At 36.3% G+C, this 25237-nt stretch overlaps 1 protein-coding gene across 1 annotated transcript in view; it reads left to right on the top strand.

Annotated features, from left to right (window-relative positions):
* LOC136809295 (polycystin family receptor for egg jelly-like) overlaps positions 1–25237 on the top strand; it is a 58861-nt gene that overhangs the window by 15258 nt on the left and 18366 nt on the right. Inside the window, exons 13-35 of the mRNA XM_067065812.1 lie at positions 571–687; positions 999–1352; positions 1726–1830; positions 2738–2907; positions 4422–4549; positions 4925–5067; positions 5570–5707; positions 6612–6773; positions 7120–7283; positions 8075–8257; positions 8771–8890; positions 10079–10219; positions 11502–11595; positions 12522–12715; positions 13393–13717; positions 15666–15946; positions 16304–16657; positions 17537–17801; positions 19548–19725; positions 20393–20583; positions 21450–21533; positions 21923–22159; positions 22856–23251. Coding sequence (XP_066921913.1) covers positions 571–687; positions 999–1352; positions 1726–1830; positions 2738–2907; positions 4422–4549; positions 4925–5067; positions 5570–5707; positions 6612–6773; positions 7120–7283; positions 8075–8257; positions 8771–8890; positions 10079–10219; positions 11502–11595; positions 12522–12715; positions 13393–13717; positions 15666–15946; positions 16304–16657; positions 17537–17801; positions 19548–19725; positions 20393–20583; positions 21450–21533; positions 21923–22159; positions 22856–23251 — 4524 coding nt within the window. The remainder of the gene's footprint in view (positions 1–570; positions 688–998; positions 1353–1725; positions 1831–2737; positions 2908–4421; positions 4550–4924; positions 5068–5569; positions 5708–6611; positions 6774–7119; positions 7284–8074; positions 8258–8770; positions 8891–10078; positions 10220–11501; positions 11596–12521; positions 12716–13392; positions 13718–15665; positions 15947–16303; positions 16658–17536; positions 17802–19547; positions 19726–20392; positions 20584–21449; positions 21534–21922; positions 22160–22855; positions 23252–25237) is intronic.

Here is a 25237-nt window from a genome sequence, read left to right as displayed (position 1 = left end):
TTTCTTTTGTGTTTTATTGCTTACTGTTTCATTGTTTAGGCGTAGTAGTATAGTGGTTATCATCCTTGACTCCCGCCTGGAAGGCCCGAGATCGATACCCACCGTGTCTCTACGATTCACTTGGAAAGTGAATTTACCTTCGCCTGGGTCAACCCATGCCATGTGAGGGGAATTGGGTACCATTACTCTGGTACAAGAGTGTGGGTAGATTAGACAGACATTGTGACGTGCCGTGGCACTCATAAGGTACGGCCTCGCGTGAGCATCGCTCTCCCAGTGTCGTTCGAGTGTCATGGTATAAGCCATGACTTGGCAGCTCGCGTCTGTCAAGTTGCAGTGTCTGTCAGCGCCGTGATTCCTACTCCTTCGTGGGTAGGACCCATCCTGAATGCATTCGGAGGGCTCATATCTATCTATCTTTATTGCTTAAAGTCAAAAACTGATAACTTGAATATCTCAACTTTAAAAAAGAGTTAGGCAAAATAATTTGAAGGTTTTGCTCAGGACCATAGGAGGAAATTACATCTCAAACCATTTAATTATCCCTTTAAATATCCTTTTCATCAATAGGAGACGTCAATATCACCATCGATCTGATGAACGCAATCTCATCTTTCCATACCGAGAAAACCATCACTGTCATATACCAACCTTGTCCAAATCCACTAGTCAACATTGCTCAGATAGGTATGTTTTTATTCTTTATTTATAAGATATTCGGGCCTTCCCATATAGTATATCCACGCCGGCCCTCATCTGCGTTATTTTTTGTGGCTGGCGTAATAAGGGTCGGCGTAAGGGATCGGAGTTTAATTAGGACTAGGCTAAATGGAGTTTTTGCGTAGTAAGGTTTGGTGCTAAATTGTAGGAGTCGGATTAAGTCAATATTACCTTTAATCGAGTCTAAAGAATTGAAATCTAAAACTTTCTAGTTACCCAGGAAGAAATGATTAACCTTTAGTCGAGTCTAAAGAATTTAAATCTAAATCTTCTAATAGGCACCCAGGAAGAACCAATGCTGATCAAATTATCAGAAGCCACTCTTTTATCCTCAAATGTGGATTATCATTGTCCAAGTGCAATCAACATCACATTCTTATGGGAAGTCTCACAGAATGATAAACTGATTCTCCGCCGTTACCAAGAAAGTCCTCTACCTTTGAAATTACAACTAGCTGAGATCGCCAATCCATCGCTTTTCAATTTACCACCAAACTTGTTGGAATTTGGTTTAGCACGTGTTGATTTGACTGTCTTTTTCAGTAATTGGGATGTTGATTTGTCAACTGTTTCAACCAAGAACACAACATGGTTAGAAGTTGAACCATCTAATCTAAAATCCACCATTCAAGGTACTAAGATCTCCTTAGAGATCTCCTATAAACATAAAGTTGACACTCTCTAACTCGACGTTCTAATAAACGACGTTCTACAATTCGATACGCTCCCTTATTCGATGAAAATCCAATTTTCCTTGAAAGTCGAATTAGAGAGCGTCAACTGAATTGAAATCAAAACGCAGCGAGATGAACAAGCTAATCTTCTTAAAGCTCAAATTTATTTATTTCTTTGACCACGAACACACTGTTTAAGCCCGATGTGCTTGAACTTTGAAATAATTGACACCAGACAAGAAAAATAGAAACCTTTGAACTTTGAAATTTGAATTTACTTTAGTTTAAACCCCATAGGCTTCTTGATAATCTCTATACCTCTTTTCAACAGGCGGTGTGCGTCGAGCAGTTGGTTTCGAACGTGTTGTCATTTTCGATGCTTCGTCCACTTTTGATCCTGACGTACTGGGTAATGATGAACTAGAAACCAAAGCAGGTAAGTTTATTTTTTTAAAGTAAAACTGACAAGAACTATCATCTTACGTAACAAGTAAACGAACGTTTTAGTAGTACTTAGTTCCCCTTTCATGACATACCCTTATGACAGCACTACTAGATGTGGGTCAATTCAATGAAATTATTCGTTTAAAAATCTTTACCCCACATCGAGCAGTGCTACCATTAGGATACCAGTTTCAAAAACTCCAATCAAAAGATTTTTCTTGGGGTTGGTTTGCCGATATCCGATCGACTCTTCTCTAAACTTGCCGACCTAAAGAGATTTCGACAAAGAGAAATTTTTCTTCTTCAAAAATTACAAAATGTAGACAAAAATTCCATGAATGACCAAAATAAAAAAGTTTCCCGACCGACCGACCCACCTCTAAAATCTAGAGTCGGCTGACGGCAAACCAAGAAGAAAGTCCACCCTTGCCGGGATCGGGAAACTTCGCCCAGGGTATATAAAGGTCAGTCAGTGATCGCAACATACCGACCTTTGTCGTAATTAAGACGGACCATGTTCACTACGTGGCGAGGTGTACTTCAACTAAAGCTTAATACTTTAATGGGCGATGAATGTTCGTGGGGATTAAATTTTGCGGATTTCGGGGATTTGGGTGTCATCCGTGAAATTCTTTTGAACAAAACTCAAACAATGTCAGATAATTTCTTTTAAAATGTTAACTGCCATCAAAGAAGCCCTAATAATGTTTATTTCAACAACCAATATGTATAATTTGGCAGTATAAATACACAAAATCATGAAAATATTGTCGCCTGATATTGTCATCCACGAAATTAAGGCTCCATGAAATGTTAAAATTTCGCGGATGAGCTAAACCGCGAAATTTAATCCCTGCAAAAATTTTTCTATTAAAATATGCTCTCAAATATATTTTCAGACATCCAGTTTAGTTGGTTTTGTCGTCGTGCTGAAGAAACTTTTACCAAAGATTATTTGACACGTAATCCTGATGCACGGGACTCTGGTTGCTATGGTAACAGTAAATTCAAAATGGAAGAAGCGTTTGGTGGTTTCCGAAAGTTGAACAGTGAAGGAAGTATGATATCGGTGAGTCATCTGAGTTAAACAAGGTTTAGTTTCGTTTATTTACTATTGGGCAAAAAAACGATTTTAAAGCCTTCTCCAAATAATGTTTCATAATATTAATAAGGGTATAGAGGTTTTTCATATTTTGTTAAGTTTTACACTTTTTGATAAATAACGAGATTGCTCACGGGAATTTTTTGACCCGCATTCCACGCGATCGTGTTTAATCGCCCGCGCGTGTACGCTCTGTGAATTTTGTCTGCTGTATATGGGTACTGTATCGGGTACTGTATCGGCTCCCGCATGTTGGTAATGATCTAAAATCATTTGTTTAAGAAGTTAATACCTTGACAGGGTAAATAAAATTATACAGGTCATGGCAAATAAAGATATTGTATATTTTATCATTGTCCATGAAACGTTGCATCTTCAGCGGCAGAGTGGGTAAGGTGTTGATCTGGAAGGTTAGTGAAGGTCATTTTCGAGAGTTCGAATCCTATACGGTGCGTTGGAGTTTGCGTTATTTTGTCAGCATTGACCAAACTTTTTCTGGTTTTATGAGCTGTTATTGATATTTTTGAAAATCTCCGTTATATTTTTAAGAAAAAATTTTCTAAGTCGTGTCACCTCAGTGCAGTTTGACTCAAGTCCTTAATTAAGAAAGCTCCCAACCCTACCAGTGCCCCTACGGGATCCTAAATTAAGTCACAGGGTACGAATGTCCCTAAGAAGGCCTTCGGCCTTATATTGTGACTTTCGAGCTCCAACCCTAACCCTAACTGATAATAACCGAACCCCCACCTAGGTCCGCGGATTGAAAAAATTCACTTGCATCCTGGAGTATGATATCGTTTTCTAACCGTTAAGTACAGTATTTCAAAATAGATCAGGTTGGTTAGCGGGTGGAGAGTCAAGAGTCACGAGTCATGACTTTCCCTTCTCTTGAAAATCCAGTATTCCAAAACTTTCAACTAAAAAAAATCCATAAAAATCGACTTTCGTCTTTTTTTATTATTATCACTTTTTTCAGAACCACAAGTGAAAAAAAAGCAGCTAAAAAATGATTGACAAGTCTAAAAAATGATTGACAGGTGCGGGTTAAAAATTCTCGTGAGCAATCTCGTTATTTATCAGAATGTAGTTTTACGTAATTTCCGCCATTATGGGACCTAACGCTCGAATATGTAGAGCCGATCCTTTGCGTGAATGGAACATGAAAAACCTCTATAAATACTACTGTTGATGGTCAAATATTGTATGATCTACAGGCTTTCCATTCATCTTGTGCCTTCCATCCACTATAACCTCCTAAGGAGAAGCACGTTTTGTTGTTAGGATTAGGTTATTTAAGGGGCGATGGCCGAGCTCTGGTTCGTAAGTGCCACACCCTTTACTTTCACATATTCCGTTCAGTTCATAAATAACCAATCAGCGGCTGGCCGTTGATCCCGTGACAATAATTAAAAGTCCTAGATTACTGAACTATCTGCATTAAAAAAAAATTCGGCTTTACGCTGTCTTCAAAATCGTTTTAGATCAATACAACACTCCGTCAAGAAGCGAAATACGTAATGCGAGTGTATGCAACAAAAGGAAAACGTTTTGGATGGTATGACCAAGAATTTCAAGTGCTCCCTGGTGACCCACCAATACTGAGAGTCAGGTATAGTGTGGTTTCAAATTCTTTATTGAAAAAAGAGAAACTTTCGTTGGAAGGATAAGTTCAAATAGCTAACACTGAAAAGGAATTAATTGACTATTCATTTTTCTATAAGCAACCAGGCTGTTAAGTAAGGCTCGAGACCTCAAATTTGTAAAGTTAGAGCTTCTAAACCCAGGCTTTACCTGAAAGTTGGAGTTACTTATGAATAAAATTTGTAATTAAATGATGATGGGGCTAAACGACATTATTTTGTCTCAAATAATTTCCCCGATCAATATTTCCATGACTTAAATACAAAACCAAAGTGAAATTTTCGACGTGCAATAAGAATCCTCTTCTTGATCTACAATATTATAAAATTTTCTTTTTTTTCAGTTGTTTATTAAATTGCTTTGAGAAATTGAATCCTGAAGAACCATTGAAGATGAAGAGTGAATGTTCCAATTGCAATGGATTAACCAAGACATTCTATCGGTGGAGATTGTACAAAAGAGATAACACAACTGACAATGATTTAGGTAATGTTTTTCTGCCCCTTTGCAAAACTTGGTGCATTCTGCAATAGGCTTTTCCAGAAAAAAACCGTATATATATGTTGAGGAGGTCCATCCCTCTGTGGCTGTAAATGCCGTAACCCCCTGGAATTTAGGCTGCTGGCATCCAATAACGGATTCGTGCTCCTGGGGTTTTGTAGAGGTCTGCGATTCAGACTACCTGGAATTCCAGGCAATTTCAGGTTTAAACCCCTCTCTGCCATGGAAATACACCCTTGTCTCACAACCCCGGAACTTTTTTTCGCAGTGGAGATAAAAATTTATATGGAAATCCAAATGGGAATAGAAAATGAATATATTGTTTCAAGCCCGAAAAAAGTAGTAGAATACAATTTCTTCCATTAAATTTTTCAATTGGGATAAAATCATTGAGTAATTTCCCAGTGTGGTTAAAATTTCTTACTTCGGAGACGATGCAATTTCTACACGAGTTTTATTTTTAAATCGTTAATGTTCCGTCCATTAGGATCTGAAGACACCAGGCTTGAATTGAAGACAAGCACCTCAATATCCAATCCCAACATTGCGTTGAAGAGAAATAAACTTCTGGTTGGAACAAATTATGTCTTGAAATTGTCAGCATGGAAAGATGGCGGAAGTGAATGTAAGAGCGATACTTTCTTATTCAATAGTATTTTTTAGACTTCCCTATTCTTAAAGGGATGCTTTGATCTGATGGTTTGAGATATTTGACATATAGAAACCTTGTGTGGTCCTGAGTAAAACCTCCAAGTATGTGTGTCTAACGATTTTCCAAAGCTGAGATATCACAATTAAATTTTTGAAAAATAGTTTCTTACACGGTTCTTATGTCAAAGTTCTAGTGTTTTTTTACTAAAATTATAAAAAATTGTAACTCAAATATATCGCTCCTTTGGAAAAATCCTGAGCAAAAATGATACATGTTTCTTCTCAGTTTTTGGTACCTAAACAATAGCTCTATTGTTTGAGAACAATAGAATGCTAAGCATAATGCGAGCCTGATATAGAACAGACACTTGCTTATAACAAAAACATGTATGCGAAATATCTCAAAAAATCGTGAATACGGGCTTAATTTAAAATATGCCTTTAGTTTAAAATTAGACCCCCAGCAGAGCAGAATTTGGCATTTTTTATTTTCAAAGACAATCATGGTCGAAATAGAATGAGAATTCCGGTTATTTTAACGTTTTTCAAGATTTAAAGTTCTGGCGAGAATTTTGGGCTATCTCTTTAACTTAACCGAATATTTCAATTTGGGATGGGTTGGCAGACTTCCAGGCTATATTCTGAGCCTTATTGGACTATTTTTGAACTTTTGGATCCTGAGATCCTAAGGTCCTATGTCTTAAGTCTAGCGTTAAAACTCAGAATTAAGACTCTACCCTTCAAACCTACTTTAGAGCACTTACAAATCGATTGTGGTTTCAAAACTTCCCGGTGGATTTCCCTTTTTTCTCAAATATTACGACCATGATTGTAGCTAGGCTAATTTTTCTTTTTTTTCTTTTCTTTCACAAATTCAGCTAAAAATGCTGGATATGGTGAATTCTATTTCACGGTGAACGATCGACCTTCAGGAGGTGATTGTTTGCTTTCTCCATCGACCGGTGTTGCATTGGAAGACGTCTTCAAAGTCACATGTGCTAACTGGTTTGATACAGACAGTCCTCTACTGTATAAAATCGGTAAGTTGATTCCTCAATTGTTAAAAGAGATAATCAGCTTGAGATATTTGGCCTACAGAAACCTTACTAGATGTCAAAAACTTATTTTTAGGAAAATTCTCTGTTGACGCTCTCTAATTCGACGTTCTACTGTTAGATACGCTCCATTATCCGATGATATTGAAAGTCAGCGAGAAGTTCTCATAAACGACGCTTTACTATTCGACGTGCTCCCTTATTGGATGAAAATCTGATCCGATTCTCCTTGAAATTTGAATTTGGAGTTTCCCTTATCACTCAGCCATTTGTATTTTGGGACCCTCGACACTTACAGACGTTATTATCAAGTCCCTAACTCTAACCATAGATTCTTTAAGGAACGGAATCATTCAGAACTTGTATTACGGTACCGAAGGATCGAGTACGATGTATCTACCTCTTGGTGATCCCTTTCTCAATTATCAATATCAAATCATCGTTACCATTATGGATAAATATCATTTCGGTACAAAAATGACTTTCAACGTTACTGTGAGTTGACCTTGTTTTATATTTTTCTAAACTATCTCGTTTTTGTATGAATGCGATTGAATAGACCTTTTCATAAATTACGTCACGAACATAACTCCCAGCGGATTTTACTAAAACTACTTTCTATTTATAAAAATCACCATGGCAATTGTTTGAATACGAGGCAAGTGATGTTCGTGACGTAATTTATGAAAAGGTCAATTCTACCTGAGACCTGGCCTTTAAGCTTAGCAAAAATTTATGTTAAAGGTCATGCCTAAGTGCGCCTAACACTTTGTTACTTTCCAGTAGGTAGTATATTCATTAAGTGCAGTTATGCGTATTTAGACGCAATTGAACTCCTTTATCTTGCTAGTTGTCATACGTGGTTTTAGACAATGTCAAACTTAACCGAGGAAGAGATTTGTGATCGTAATTTCATTGTCTTTTAACGAGCGTTGTACTCCTTCGCATGTTTCCGACGTACTTGCTCTATCGTCTTAAATCCGCCAGCGGTTGTACTATTTTTTTTTTTTTTTTTACAATTGAAAAAATTAAGACTTGTGCAAGTGCGTTTATCAGTTAGGCGCACTTAAAACGCGACTTCATTTCTGTCGTTGTAATCGTTACAAAGTGATTTGCATGAAAAAAGTGAAAAAAAAGTTCGGTGTAGTTAAACGAGATAGAATTTCCATAAGATTTCAAAAGAATTGCGAATTTTGAGCTTATTCTTTAAGTAATTTTGGTTAAAAACACCGCCACGGGTCCAAATCTAGATTTACGTAATATTCGCATTACACCGATTTTTACAGGTCAAAGAACCGACTACCGTGAATTATGATAGCATCAACAACAATTTGGAGACAATGTCATCCGACGTAGACGGACTACAGAAATTGGCCAGATATGCACTTGCTGCTGGTTCAGTCATGAATTCCAAAGAGTCTTCTGGTGGAAATGGAGCTACTGGTGAAGTAGATGATCAGGCAATGAAGGTAGAGTAGAGTTTCTTTAACTCAAGCTTATATAACTTGAATTTTTCCTTGACTCGAAGTTTTCTCGTCTTTTTTAGTTAACAAAGCTTTATAAACCAATCACCATAATTCGAAAATTCCTTAACTTGAAATATGAGTTCCCCTTGCGTGTTTGAGTTATAGAGAATCCACTGTTAAATCAAATCTCGAAAACAGTTAACTACTTGTTAATTCACACTACTGATGTAGCTGTTGTGTTGTTTTTATACGGTTAGTCCATTCCTTTTCCAAATTAGCTTCCTTATTAGCTTGAGTTACTGAATCATTTTGTTTCAAAGTCTTTCATAAAAATCGGAAATTTCCCTTGGGTACTAGTTTTGCAAATCAGATTATAATTTTTCACATTACAGAAAAAAAGCAAACTCTTTGCTCAACAACATTTTCATCATTTCTATCCTTATTCGTTCTCCACATCGTTACAAGGTTTTTCTTATAGTTTAACACTCATGAATATTTTACTATGTTTTTGCACAGGAACGAAGTAAGATGTTGAAATCGATCAGTAAAGTAACGCCTTGTTCACTATCCGGCATCAAACAGATGGGCGGCGTTCAAATGGAAATGACTAAAACTAGGATCAACGAAGAAGCAGAGGTACTGCGATCCTGTTTATGACAAATCTTTTAGTTACAATAACTGACCTTTATTTACCCTAGATACAGTTTCCCGATCCAGGCCAAGCAAAATCTTTCATCGGAGATTTTTGAAAGTGTTGTCCGAATTCTAGCGCAACTCAATGTTGGTAAAAAGGAGTTTTTTAAAGGAAAGTTTGGTTGAATCTGAAATTGACCAATATCGAAAAGTGCTACCATTGGGGTAGAAAAAAACACCGATCAAAGGTGGTGGATATAGCTTGGTCCAGGATATATAAAAGTCAATGTCTGTGATCTTGTTTGAAACTTCTTTTTTTTTTAATAATAGCAAGGCAGCAGATCGTCATTGTTATCTTGTCTGACAAACCAATGACCTTATTTACTCTAGACACAATTTCTTTCTCCATCCCGGCTGAACAAAATTATCGATCGGAGATTTTTGAAAGTAGTACCCTAACGGTAGCACTACTCAATGCTATAATGGAACAGAAATTCAAACGGAAACATCGAGTACCGTCATTCTTCTAATTTAATCCTCCGGAAAAAATAATTATTTTGAAGGGGTCGTACTAATAATAAGAGGAAATAAAATACCTTGGAAATTGACGTTGATTGTCGTACTAATAATTAGAGTAAAAGAGATATCAAATCGTATTAAATTAGGGGTTGAAAAATTAAAAACACACTTTTTGGTACTTTTTATTTATTTTTTCTTTCTTTTTCAAACTCTTATTTTGACCAACTTTTCTCTTTTCTTCAAAAGTTTCCAGTTCCTTGAGAACTTTCTCTCTCATTTGACTGTAAAGTTTTGCATTGACCGTTTTGAAAATGAAATCAGCTGGTATCTCCATACCTCCTTGTCTTTGAAGTGTCTTTGAAACAAAAAAAATTCGTTTATTTTTACTATTCGTACTATAATTAGAGGAAAATTTGACCTTTATCGTACTAAATTAGAGGAAAATCAGAAATTCGTGATCATGGACTCGTACTAATAATTAGAGTTAGATAAATTATTTCATTTTGCCAAAATAATTAATTCGTACTAATTAGAGGACGGATTAAATTAGAAGAATGACGGTAGTGCTACCGTTAGGGTACTAATAGGGTTAAGAATGAGATGTTACGACTAAAGACCGTAGCCAAATAGATTTTGCTGTTTAATAGTCTCTTCTCCTTCCCGCCCTCATAGGAAGAATCAGGTGAAGCACTCTCCAAGATGTCAGCGTGTATGTCCAATGCACCTTCATCCGATCCTGATATGGAAGATACAGCAAATGCAATGTTCCTGGCTTCTTCTAACGTTCTCAAAGCTGGGCTTTCTAGAAAAATGGTATAAAACATGTTTGTTTTTAATTCATTTTTTGTCGGACCTATTCAACGGGATATCGTTGAAAAGGCATTGAATAAATAGAAGAAAAGTGATGCCTTAAGATTTGCACCATATTTGTGTTGATGGACTAAATCACATGGCACACAACGTTGTTTCAACGTTTATTTTACGTTATATGGATGTTAGATAAACGTTGGAACAACGTTGTGTGTCAGCTAAGAATTCTGGAGGCAAATGTTACTTTAAATCTAGCATTTGTATAAGAACCACCCCGGGGAGCAACTTGTAGGAAATAGCAGATTCAACTCTAACCTTTGGCTTTATCTCATTGAACCTACTGTGCTTAGAACTGTTTTTGTCTCATAAAAAGTGTGACTTTGAAATACAACACCGTTTATCTAAAAATTAATTTCCCAGTCAGTGCGTTTTTCATATTTTGATTTCATAGACATTGCAATTTGTTAAAAAAAGCTGACCTCCGTAAAAAAAGATGGTCAAAGCTGACCCAGAAAACAAGGACAAAACGAGGCGAATAAGCTGTCAACCGAAACATACCCAGAAACAGCGAAAATTGTCAATTCCATTTGGGATGGTACCAGTTAGTTTAGGTGGTTTAGAATAGCCCTAAGAATATAGTAGACTTTCTCTTTTAGTTCATTAAATCCTCAAGGAATTCCCCCCCGGGGGGGGCACTCCTATGATCTGGCCTACGTCATGTGCCGCGCTTAAGGGTGGGGTTTTTCAGCATCCCAAAATGCACTGTAAGGGTGTGCTTCTGTGAGATTGCACTGCAAGTGTCGAATTTTAAAACAAATTCAAAATAATTGATAATAAGAAAGGTTTTTACTTCTCGTTTGTTTGAAAAAGTTTCTATTGTCTGTTAATTACAGCTGACAAGAATAATTTTCTCAGTTTTTCTTTAAAACAGAAAATTTCCCAAGCTTCTTTTTTCACACAGATTTACAGCTGAGAAATACAGTGCACTAAAGGGGTTGGGTAAATCAAGAGAAAATATGCACTGAAAGGGTACCTTTGCAGCCATATTGAACTGCACTGTAAGGGTACGATTTTGAAAAGCAGATTTTGCGCGGCACATACCGTCGTTTCGAAATCGATCCCTCCCCCCCGGGAATTTTCCTCGAGTTGTTAGAGAAAGGTTCGAAATAAGGAGTGTATTTTATCCACCTCGGGGGATTGGTCGAATTAAAAGTAAGAGATTCGAATTATAGAAGTTTTTCATTCAATTCAATATTATTCACTTTCTTGTGTTTCTTTTTTACAGAATATGACGAATTCAACTGGAAAATCATCCATTGATAAAACCATAGATACTTTCAACAAGATTGGTGGTGCCTTCATGAGACAAATGGTTGCAGGTATTTTGGCTGGCCCATAACGTTGTTTCAACGTCTATCTATTGTTCACAACGTTTTGTGCCTAATGGGAATATGTTTATGGTTTATGCTTTTCTTTCTCCTCGTGTCAAAGAACTTGATCTGAAAGTTTCTACTAGGTGAAGTGAAGAATACAAGAATTTTCACAACCCCAATCTTGTTGAAATTTAGTAGCAGGACTAAAGTGACATTCGAAAAACTCGTTGATGCTTGTAATGTCTGGATGTTGCACGCATCCCCTCTGATATGAATTTGATATAGGGGATGTACAAATACAATTTTTCACGTTTTCGCCAAACACCGACATATAGGGGATGTACAACGTGTATATAAACCCCCCCCCCCCCCACCGTTATATATGTGATTAGCCTGATTAATTTAAATTTCATAAATTTGAATCGAAAATTTGATAGCTAGAGCTTAAAGCAATCATTGGATTTCTAAGCCTTTTAAAAAAAATTTGTGGACAAGAATGATTTTATATACGATTAGCATCCCCTAAATAATTTCATATTAGAGGGGATTGTGTAACCTAGGATGTTTACGATGGGAAAAATGGGGGAATCTTACGACCATACGCACATCAAGAATGAATCTAACCGTACACATTTTTTTTATAAGAACATCCAAACTTTTTGAAGCCTATGAATGTTCTTAACTTTTTGAGTTTTAAGCCTAAAAATGTTTTTAACATGTTCTTATTTTCACTATTTTGTGAGTATTTCGTCCATTTTCCTAAGAAAATAGATGTTTTAGGGTCTGCAAAGCCTTAAAATGTTCTTAACTTGTTCTTATCATTTTAGCCATCGAAGCCTTATGTTGTTATATAAATTGTTCTTATAAAAAACGTGTATCTTTTAAAGTAAATATTCTTCAAACTGATGGCTAAAACCTCTCCTTTTCCAAAGGTGACGAAAAGAAAACATTGAACACAGGAGATATGCAAGTTGAAATGTCACAAGTTGCTGACTCAGCAAACGAAGATGCTGACGAGGAGACTGGGTTCAAGTTACCAAACCTCGATCATTTGTACTCTAACCAATCAATGAACGGAAATAGTGAGGGTGACGGTACAGAACAGAAGTCTTCTGTTGGTGCTATGGTAATAAATTAATCTGTACAACATATTTAAAGTCCTACTCTCAGCGAAGTATATAAAGAGACTTTTCCATTTCACAACCTCGTTGAAAAAGTACGTGATATACGAGCCCCCTCCCCCCTCCCCAGCGGACCTTCAATTCTCGCAATCACACAAGTGCTTTTCCCAAATTCACGCATTCACGCAATGTTTTTTCGCAATTCACGCAATTTGTGTTCACGCAAAGCTTTCCAATTCACGCTTTCACGCAATTTATTTTTAATTTTCACGTATTCACGCAAGTGAAAAAGCCCATTCACGCATTCACGCAAACTGCTGGGGGCTCATATACACTTCACAAAGATTTTTACTTATACTTTTGTTCTGACAAAGGACTTTTTCCCTGTATGCGTGGAGTTTACAGCAGTAGGGCGGTTTACTCAAAAGAAGTGGAGGTAGAGTTTGAAGCACCGCCAACACCTCCGCCACTGCTTACTTCGCCCTGGACTAACCTCCGTCTTCAAATTCATCCGGCCTAGCCTTCGTTTTCAAATTCATCCTGCCTCCCCTAAAATGTTGCCTTTTTATTGACGATGGGATCGTCTATGAAGAGGTTTAGTTTATTATGTAAACTACGAACTTGGTGCGACAGGTACAAAATGATTTACCTTTAATATTATTTTCATAATTATTCTGTTAAGTTAACATCAATGGACAAGAATCCATATTCAAGTGCTTCTGGATCAGACGATCTTAATTCTACAGTCATGGGTCTAGCTTTGACTGGCCCTGATGGTTCACCGATGGACCTGAGTGGCCAAGAATTAACAATGTTTGTTAAACGTAACGATGGCTCTGATGAGCCAGCCCCGATCTTTGATTATAATGTACACGAGAGGCTCCCAATGACTTATCATAGAGTCAATTTCACATCAGAAAATAAGACAATGGTCATAGAGCTACGCCCTGAAGATCCGTTGTTTGAGGCTATGGTTTTTATCGCTTTTGAAAGGAAGCCAACTGGAAGTGAGTAACTGTTTTTCTAATATTACACTTTCTTTTTGGACCTACCTCAAGGTGCCCCGGTGGAGGTTCTATAAATTAACCCATGTCCGTTCGTCCGATCGTCTGTTACCAGCTTTTCTCAGGATTGGCTCATTAGTTTTTTCTGATTTTTTGCACAATGATGCAAAATGGCAATGCCCAGAACGTGACGGAGCTTGATTTTTGAGAAAAAATTTATTTGGGCAAATTTGGGCCAAAAACTACCTAAAAATAGGGTTTTTTGGACTTTGTGCAAAATCCTGTCATTACTTTTTTCTGATTTTTTGTACAAAGATGGAAGCCAAGATTCTCTAAAGAATGGCTGAAGTGGTTCTTTCCGGAAAATTCTTATTCGCCTTAAAAAACCGATTTTCGTATTTTGGGGGAAATTCCCTTTAACCAAATAAGAAAATATAGCTTTTAACAATGTTGACTCATTGTTTTTTTCTGATTTTTTGCACAATGATGCAAAATGGCAATGCCTAAAATGTGTCGGAGCCAGATTTTCGAAAAAAAATATATTTGGGCAAATTTGGACCAAAAACTGCCTAAAATAGGGTTTTTTGGACTTTGTGCAAAATCCTGTCATTACTTTTTTCAGATTTTTTGTACAAAGATGGAGGGCAAGATTTTCTAAAGAATGACTGAAGTGGTTTTTCCCGGGAAATTCTTATTCGCCTTAAAAGACGGATTTTCGTATTTTGGGGAAATTCCCTTTAACCAAATAAGAAAATATAGCTTTTCTCAATGTTGACTCATAATTTTTTTATGATTTTTGGCACAGTGATGCAAAATGGCAATGCCCAAAATGTGACGGAGCCAGATTTTTAAGGAAAATTATTTTGGGCAAATTTGGGCCAAAAACAGCTTAAAAGGTTTTTTTTTTTTTTTTTTTTCGTATTTGGGGAAATTCCTTTTTACCATTTAACATTATTCAACACACAAGCTTTATTTTTCCATTCTGAATTTTTGTACAATTATTGTCACTTTTTCCTTATTTTCATCTGATGTTAATCATTAGGTAGGTCCATTCAGCATGTTGCTTGTTTATGTCCTTATTCAAGAGATTTAAAAGTTGTATTCTAACTTCAAGGTCACTATAAGATACTTGTTTGCTAAAACGTTGTATGGAATTTAGTAGGGATATCTCTCTTACCTTATTACATGAATATTACTAGGCAAGTATTCAACGGCCTTGAAGTTAGCACGCAAAAAATTAACACGAATTTTATTTGCTTTTTCAAGGACACCACAGCTAGTTTTAATTAAGGGGGTTTTTATTAACACGAAATTTTTCAATTCGCGTTAATAAAATGACAAGTAATATTCGTGTAATAAGATATATTGTCGCAAGATCGAGAAACCCTCTACTTCTTATCCACCATTATTTAGTAATTTAGTAAGAAGAAGCATGAGGATTTTATCTTTTAAAAGAAATACCCCTTTAATTGCGCATACTGTATGTTTGAAAAGCTCACCCAAACTTTTCTTTGCTTGTTCGTAGGATTTGGTAAGGTAGCAAATTTTTTACTCGTTTTTTTTTTTCCATAAACCCTAGTGGCATTAAAAACGCCTCGCAATCATTGATTTTCAAGAGGCGAAACTTTAATCCTTCTCAGGCAAGAGAAATTGAAGCCACTTATTTCCCATCCAAAAAGCGCATAGAACGCACCGTAATCATGACGACGGATTGCATCTAGCGGTTCCTTTGTTTTGGAGGACTACATTTTTTTAAATCCAGTGATAGATTTTAGTTTTGATCCGGCGTTTGTGTAAAAACTACGCGCGGGTGTTCTGGATGGAAAATAATTGGTTTCATTTCCCATCCAGGAGTCTCACCTCTAGCCCTTCGGGCTTGAAACTCAATGCCCACGATAGTTGGGGTTGACTATTAAATTTGAGTCTCGTAAAAATCATACTCCAATTCCAGAGTCCAATTCAACAGCTTACTCATACAAACAAAAATCAAAAGAACGATCCACTCTTCCAAACGGAAAAGTTCCTAACTCGACTTTCCATCATTTCGTTACTGCATCGGAACTTAACGGAACCGGATCATATTACGTCGGAATACGTTTGTTACCAGTTGAACAAGAGTTCCGCTCTTTATACGGAAGGGATCCAGTTTTGAAATATTCATTACGGATGTGGGAAGCACAATGTAAACTTTGGAATGACGAGTTGAATATTTACAGTAGCAAAGGTTGTAAGGTTAGTCTATTCGATTTTGGTATTTTCTCTCAGACCATAATAACATTTGTCAAAAGTTTGGGTATTGCTTCTCGCCCCAGGGGCGGTACTAGGTTTGCAAGGTAACGGGTATGTCCGACCATTTTTCCCAATTTTCAGGCAAAACCAAATTAAGAGAATTGATGACCCTTTGAGGGAGTCGATTTTTGATATTTCGTAATTTTGGGACTGCTGTGATTATGATTTTGTACCCCTTTGAGAGACTTCTGAGGGTTTGAAAATGGGGTCCTTATGGCCCTCACATACCCGATATCTTCTCTTATCATAGAATTTTTTTTGATAAACTTAGCTTAACTTAGTGATATTTTTTATGTAAAGGTTGGGCCAAAGACAACTTTCTCAAAGACACAATGTCAATGTATTGTCGGCGCAGATGAAAATGAGGACGACCAAAATCTTTACACAACAACGACCACCACAACGACGACTCGATCGCCGTTCGCTAAAAGTCATTCGCCAGCACCACAAAGAACCAAACGCAAAATCACAAGAGCCACATTTGCAAGTGCTTTTTTTCCAGCACCAAATCCGATAGATTTTTCAACAGTATTTCAAGGCTTTACGAATTTAGATGAAAATCCGTTGGTTTTTTCAGTTGTTCTTTCTATCTTTGGTGTTTATCTTATGTTGATGTTTTGGGCCAGGCGTGAGGATCGTAAAGATGTGGCCAAAGTAAGAATTATTATTCAAACATGTTTTTTCCACTACTGGCAAATACCGGGGCGTTTCCGTAGAAAGTAAACGTCATGAATATCAATTCTCGATATGTGTAAGTCAAGATTACGTCATTTTCCATATATTATCGGAAAAGCCCGAAAACACCGAAATTGTACCCATAAGTGTTACTAAAAATAGCAACACATGGGTCAAATTCCGGTGTCTTCGGTGTTTCCGATGTGAAAAATGACGTAAGCGTGACTTACGCATATCAAGAATTGATACCCATGACGTTTACTTTCTACGGAAACGCCCTTGTCTTTGCCAGTAGTGGCAAACTTAACCTAGAAAAAACATCGTTTGAAATTTGCAAAAAACGCGGTGCTTCCGTAGAAAACATTACGTAATGAATATCCTGAATTAATGATTTCTGCAAGTACGTACGTATAGTCCCTTTGTAACACCCAACGTTTTTACAACGTTCATCTCATGTTAAATAACCGTCAGGAATGTCAGATAGAGGTTGTTATGGCGTTAGGTGATAATTACGGTATCAAATATTTTTACCTTTTTTCAATATCTAAGCCCAGGCTTTTTTAAAGTCAATAATACAAAGTACAAAATACAAAGCCGGTCACGTTTACAACAATATCCAACCAAAGTCTTAGGATCAATCAAATTAAGTATATGGAGTATATTAACATGGTGAAACAATATAAAAGATAAACCGAAAAATTTCACCATCATTATCTTAATCAGAAAATAGACGACGAAAGTTTTGATGTACAAAATGTTGACACTGTGCTAAGCCGGCACAAAGCGTATTTTGTTTTCCGAAAAATAAAAAAAGTTTTCTGTTTTTCATATTTACAACTTTTACAACTTATTTAATAGGCTGGAGTTACTGCACTTGTTGAAAACGATCCTTTTGACCGGCAGTTTTATGAGATTACCGTATATACGGGATTCCCTGCAAATGCTGGAACAACGGCCAACGTTTTTATTGAGCTATCAGGTGATGAATCACAAACAGAAGCAAGACAGTTGAGAGATAACTGCAGGAAATTGTTTCAATCAAGAGCAGAGAATGTTTTCTTAGCAAGCTATCCAAAGCATATTGGTGATCTGCAGTACGTTCGAATATGGCACGATAATACAGGTTTGTTGGCCCTTTTTTCAGTACCATCGTTTTGGGTAGGATTCAACTTCGGGAATTGGACGAATGAGGTTATACTGCCTTTCCCGAAAATTTTATGCTGTTTATCAGCAAAAAATTGGATTTTTTCGTTTTTTCCTTATTTCTTTTGACGTCATCAAAATTTCGAAAAGTTTCTTCTTTTAAATGATCGACTTTAGTGAGATACATCTTTGGTGAAAGTTTGAAGACAATTGGATAAACCATTTTTGAGAAATTCAATTTTTAGTTTCTATGACGTCATCAATTATGACGTCATAATCAGTTTTTGAGGTTTTTCGCAAAAATCAGCGAAAAAACAATTAAAGTCTATTCACGATAAGTGTGCACTCATTTTTCATTTACCTATAACTTTTGAAGGAATTCTTCAATCTTTATAAATTTGGTATCGTTGGAGAGATATTTGTGAGTGGAACAATTTGAAATAAAAAAGTTTTTAAAAAGATTCTAAAAACGAAAATGAAAATGAAGAAGAAAAAAATGAAGATCTTATAGAGAAGTACTATAACTTTCATTTTCACTGGAGAGATTCTTTGATTTTAGGAGGTCGTCACTGTAAAGAAATTTCACTAAAATATTTATTCAATATAAAGTTATGATACAAAGTTAACAAGTGATTGACCCCAAAAAACAGCAGAAAACAGCGTTTTTAGACGTCAATCAGCTTATAAATTTGTTTGATATCTTTTGACTGAATGATTATTTTTGAGAAATTTTTTCACAGTGATGACGTTCGATAATCAAGGATTCACTCCTGTGAAAATGAAAGTTATAGCTCTTCGCTACAAGATCTTCATTTTTTTCTTCTTCATTTTCATCTTCGTTTTTAGAATTTTTTCAAAAAGTATTTTATTTCAAATTGTTCCACTCAGTAATATCTTTCCAACGATACCAAATTTATAAAGATTGAAGAATTCCTTCAAAAGTTATAGGTAAAAGAAAAAAGAGTGCACACTTATCGTGAATAGACTTTAGGTTAGACATCAGGTTAGAAACTTCATCATAGCCTTCATGTTCAGTCATTTGTTTGGTCATTTTCTGTGGACTAATGCGATCTAAAAATTATGGTAATTTTCAGTCTTTGAGACATGCCATAACTTACCCGAGTGGAAGAGTCTGAAGCACCATTGAAGCGCCGTTTGAAAATTGGAAGAAATTTTTTTTCAAAGATGTACGGAAAATAGCTTGTGTTGATTTAGGAAAAAGGTCTTTTTTCACCAGAGAGTAGCCCGGAATTTTCCGGGAGAGCCGCGCGGTTAAAGATTGGAAAGAGTTTTTTCAAAGACAGAGAGTAGCAGTGGAATCTTACCAAAAGCGACAGTAAGCTCGGTAGCCAAAGAACCTGGCTCTGGCTATTTTATGTTAAATACTATTGGTGAGAGAGTGAGATAAGCTAACCTTGGTTTAAGGAATGTTCCTAACTGGATTTTTCGGAATTAGTCTTTTAAATCTAATCTCTCTGCTAATTGAAAAATCTAAATTTCATGTTTTAGTTCGATTTTCAGTCAACTCTCTCTAATTCGAACATCTACTAATCGAATCTTTCTATGACATTTACGTCTTTCCCCTCAGATAGAAATTAGTATAAAATATTTTCTGTAATTCGAAAAACATTCTTGGTCCCTTGAAGATCGAATTAGAGAGTCAACTGCAGTTTAAGAGTTACAATAACTTTTTTTTACTCTTAAAGATCACTCCTTTTGTTTGCAGGTAAATCGCCAGCGTGGAACCTGTCACGTGTTGTCATTCATGATTTGAATGCCGATCGTAAATATCTTTTCATCAATGATGACGTCATAGCTGTCGAAGCAGGGGATGGATCATTAGAGCGAACAATCCCTATTGCTGGTCCTGATGAAGTCAAAAGTTTTAATCATCTCTTTTACAGGTAGGTTGGACTCATTATTCCATTTATACCATGTTCACACATTAAGACATAGACATGATCATCATATACTCTATACGATCATATCGTCTACACAATTGCACTAAGTAGACTACACGCTTTTCTTATAAGAATGGTGTATGTAAATCCATTTCATCATGGATATTCTTAACTTTTTTTGGGAAAATCATCCTAAAATATTGGAATGGACATAAAATAATGGACACGTCTCAAGCATAAAATTTTTGTGAAAGGAGTGAGCCTTACTTGAGGGTAATTGACAATTTATAATTGAAAATGCTCTAAAATAGCATTCTTAGCTTGAGTAGCAAAATTCTATGATGGTGATATTCTTAGCATATTCTTAATTGTTTGGCCATTTTCATCATGGACATATGTTGCACATTGAGGTTTGACGTCGCTCTGAAACAAAACGGTTCTGAAAAATTGTGTTAATACCAAAAGTTTGAAACGTTGAAAAAGAAAACGTTAAAGCAAAACGGATCGAAACGGTATCGTTTCACAATCTTTACTGCAACAGAATTGTTCCGTTTTCTTGCTCCAAAACGTTCTAAAACTAATTAATATGAATACTTCTTCTTCGTAACAAAAACAATACCAAATTTAATTTTAATTGGTAATTTATTATAATTTTTCTATCCTCTTATAGCACAACACAACGGAATATCACAGATAAACACATTTGGTTTAGCATTTTCATTCGACCAGCGAAATCACGATTCACTCGTGTTCAAAGATTATCGTGTTGCTTGACTTTACTCTATTTCACAATGCTGTCAAGCATGATGTTCTTCGAAGTGGGTGGGGCCGAAGCTAGTGCCCAGACTACTTATCATTTAGGTGAGCAGAAATTCTCATACGTTCTTGACTATTGACAACCACTGAGAGCCTTTTAAAGCATCCACTAATTGGTTCGTACTCCTTATACTACCTGGGATTTTGTAGAGGTCTGCGATTCAGACTATTAAGACCTCGAGGAAGTTTTACCTACCTACCAAAAATAAATTTGGTAAGCAAAGGGCAATACTTCTTAAATCCGAACTGTTGGGTACAACCTTTTTTTTTAAACTTCGATAAGGAGTCTACAGTTTCAAATAAATACCAATGGGTTCAATTAATATAACTTCATTTGCCTTGCCAAATCTCCCATCTGAGCTCGATAATATTTTCTACCCAGAAAACTTTTGCTTTACGATTTTTCCAAAAAGCTTTTCCATGTGAATGTTTGAGCTGTTTGAAATGTGTTGATCCCTGTTTTATTATAAGATGTCCCGTACGCAGCAATACATACCTTCAGAACTTGCTAACGTTTCCGAAATAAACAAAGTTGAGTAATGGTCTGTTCCACTAAAAAAACATACAGGGGGGTTGACGAACCTTATCAAGTGAAAAAGAAAATTGAAAATGTGTAGCTAATCTCTGAAAAATGGCAAAATTTGCATAAATACCCTGAGGAAAATTCTTTTCGTACCTTAAAGTGAGTGTGGAAGAAATATAATCCGTCTTTTACCGCCTGGAAGTTTAAGAATAACTATTAACCCCCTTGGAAAAATGAAAAACACCCCGTAGAAGTTTTCTCGGATTACCCTCTGGAAATGTTCGTCACCCCCAAGTATGGATATAAAATGGAATGGCCCAATTTTGTCAGTTTACTTCAAGAAAAACATGCGGATCTTGATTCACACTTTTTTAAATATAATATTCAGGACCGTTTGCATTTGCGCCATCGCAGATCGGTATAGGTGTCATGACAACACTCATTATTTTCCCCATCAATATCCTCATTGTCGGTAAGTAGGGAATTTTATTTTTTATCTATATTAACAAGAAGTCGATTATCGATCAACTCTAATGAAAAAAAAGATTAAAATTGCTGTAACAGTGTGTTGAACGACGTTGTCTTTCTAACAATATATGTTGAGGCAACCTTGCCTGCAAACTGGTATTTCTTACTTCGAGTTCGACCCTTTGTAGGGGAATTCAGAAAGTCTTGTATTTGTTAATTTAAGAGCTTATTTGTTAGCTCCTTTATTTCTTTGATAGAGGACATACAGGAAGAATTAAAATCATCTAAACTTTATCTGTGCCTTCGCGATGTTCTGATTCTTTTGAATCACCACTACTTTTCAAATGATAAATCCATTGCTGAATATATTTTTTCTTTGAACAACACAACTAGGTGTTTTCAGAAGTATCGGTCCAAAGCCTGCACCCGCTGATATGGCGAAACGAAAAGCACGCTCATTTTGGATCTGGCATGAATTCAAAGAATTGTTCACTTGTTGCGTAAGCAAACCCCCTGAAACGTTGATTGACATAATGGCGCAACCAGACAGTGGTCGAGAATCACGGTTATCCACCATGACATCTGGTAGTGCTGAAAGTACAACAACTCTAAGAGAATGTATTTCTTTGGGTAAGTCAGGTTGAACGGTACTCGAAAAATTTATTACGGAGATTGTTATTTTCCAGATATTTTTCCTAGCCAATAGACGATATCGGTTTAATAACGTGAAAACTCAGATTTGACCTCCAAGAATTCCCCACAATGCTTTGTGCGGAAAAAATTTCACCTTGAACTTTTTTCCGCGCAAAGCATTGTGGGAAATTCTCGGAGGTCAAATCTGAGTTTTCACGTTAAGCCGATATCGTCCATTAGATGTCATCACTACGTAACTACGTAACTGATTTTCAAATATCCGTATACGCCATGAAGAAATACCAATCCCGAGTGTTTTTATTCGAGTGGGGTCAAAAAACAAGGCAGCGTGAGTTGCTGCGTCCTTGGTTCAGGTCTAAGGGTACACCGCGACCGAAAGAAGGAAGCGATTTCATAAGATACCATTTGCAGTTGGGTTTATTAAATATAAACTGGAAGTAAACAGTGTATGTCTAGAAATTTTGAAGGCTCTCAAGCACACTGAGGTCAGCAACCTCTTGATATTTTCCGTTAATGACGGTTGAACCTTCAAAAATCTTTTTTTCATGGTTTTTGAGCGGAATTGACTTTTTTCTCTTGATTCCAAATCTTCTTAGGGAGCTTTTGCTTCAGAGCAGCGTGCTAGAAATACTGCTCCTACATCCTACTATCTTGTTTTCGTTGTTATTTCAGACACAGAAATCGGTTTCAAACTGGACACACCAAAACAAGAAAAAGAACGTGAAGCAAAATTGAAAAAGAAGCAAAAACAAAAACGAAAACTACCATGGTGGATGAAATATTTCGCATGGATGTTAAACATATTAGCATCTTTTACAGCAGCATTCTTTGTCGTTTTATATGGATTCCAATTCGGTAAAGAGAAATCAAGTCAATGGTTCAGTACATTCTTTTTATCATTCATACAAGATGTTTTTATAGCCCAACCAATGAAAGTGTTAGGATTAGCACTTTTTATTGCATTGATATTGAAGAAACCAAGTGATGAGGAAGATGACGATGCAAAGGATACTAAAGAAATGGGATATGAAAATCGCATACAAAACGATGAAGAATTTTTGTCTAATAGTAAGTCTTGATAATTTGATTCATTAATTTTCGGGTTGAAATATTTAATTACGACACAACCAGATCCGGAAGCCTCCTGGTCAACTAAAAATTCATAAGTGATGAATGGGATTTGCGATTTTCAAATAATTAATCTTTTTGACGACTTGATATTTTTTCACCTTGTACGGTCTTTCACGAGCACCGGAAGGTCTTCTTTTAAGCAGGCCGGATCTTCATATAGTTGGTCAGGATATGCCTTCCCTGCCACGTGTTTTGAAACCGTGATTTTGTTGCCAGAGGATAAGATCGCTAAGCAGCTCTTCCTTTCTTCTGAAAAAATGCCTAGAGAACATGAGGAGTCTGTTGTTCATGGGATTTTCCAGAAAAAATTTGAATATGGGGACTGCGGAGGATATAACATTTTTTGGAAGTTTACCCCCAGACATGATGACTTTCCCTCCCTGGACAGCAGGTCTATCCCCCCCGGACAAGCATCAGTTGACTCCCTGGACATTCAAAATTACCCTCAAATGGAGCAAAATTACCCCAAAACAGAGCAAGTTTACCCCCTGGACAAGGCTATTTTGTAGATTTTTCACTAGGATATACTCTTTTAAATTTTATGTTAGATGTTTTAAGAAAGGCTGACCCTTTTATTTAAAAGCTGACAATTACAGGAGTTTGTAGCCGTCATTACGGCTGTCTTATTAAACTTATGCGCGCTTGGTTGAATGACATACATTCTGTCTTTTTTGCATTAACAAGAAGATTGATTTTGATGGCTGCTTCTTCTTCATTGCGATGAAGGAGTGAACGGTTATATCATTGGGGAGGTCAGAGATGTAACATTTCACGTGGTGACGTGGTCGGTGGTTCCGTTCCCTTTCTCCGCAAAAGTTTTGTCAATTATACGATCTTTATATGTTTATGTCCCAGCCAAAAATCGAAAATCGACCCTTTGTGAAAAAAAATTACATTTTTGAGACACTTTGAGAGATTGTTGTCAAAGTTTTGAATGATTTTCCCCAAAATTTGGTCAAATTTTCGAAAATCGTGACCCTTTTAGATGGAAATTTTCGATTTTAGTGATTTTGGGACCCTTTGAGTGACTTTTGAGGTATGAAAACGGGTACCCTTATGGCTCGCACATACCTGTCACCTGTTTTTTCCCCCGGATGTAATGTCAAAAAGTGCTGGCCCATTCTGTTTTAGCCATTTTAAAAACTTAGAAAAACTTTACTTCCTTGATACACTCACAAAATAACGTCTAAATGACAAAGACTGTTTCAAAGATGAAGGTACAAACTTTTTTTCAACAAAGAGTTCATAACCAATGAAGTATAAGCCCGAAAGGCTAGAATCGAATCTCCTTGGTAGGATTTGAAGCTAACAAATCTTTTCAAAGTTGCGTGGCCTAGCGCGACCCGCCTGGTTTTTACACAAATGATAGATTGAAACTAAAACTTACCGCTGAATTTCGAAAAAAATATCACTCAAAAACAAAGGAATTGCTAGATTTAATCCGTCGTCAAAAATACGGCGCATATTCTAAGGCTTCACTTCTTCTTGCCTGAGAAAGGCTAGAGATTCGATTCTAGCCCTTCGGGCTTATACTTCATTGTTCATAACGTTATTTATAAGATGAGTGCAAACCTCTAATGACGAGGATGATTTATATACAATGTATGTGTCCGAAAAAAAATCGGAACAGACATATTGTGTATTAATAAAAAAGCAAAAAATTATTTACTAATTACAGGTAGACTGTAAGACAGTCGTTTTTTCGTGCTTGCAAATTTGAAATAAGTCGAATAATAACAATAATATTAATAATATAGTAATAATCTAGAAAAAAGCCGTGAGTTAAGTTTGGAAATAACTTTATAACGTTTATGCTGAGCGAGCGTAGTGAGCGTAAGGCGAGGGTTAGCTGCAGCGTTATAGAGGACAATTTTAATAGTCTAAGTTACGGATAAAAGGAGAAAATCAAAACAGATATGCAAA

This window comes from Clytia hemisphaerica, unplaced genomic scaffold (genome assembly GCF_902728285.1).
Source record: "Clytia hemisphaerica strain Z4C2 unplaced genomic scaffold, Clytia hemisphaerica genome assembly, whole genome shotgun sequence".
In the NCBI taxonomy this organism is placed as follows: domain Eukaryota; kingdom Metazoa; phylum Cnidaria; class Hydrozoa; order Leptothecata; family Clytiidae; genus Clytia; species Clytia hemisphaerica.
The sequence above is the reverse complement of the archived record's forward strand: the minus strand, read 5'-3'. Positions and strand labels throughout refer to the sequence as shown.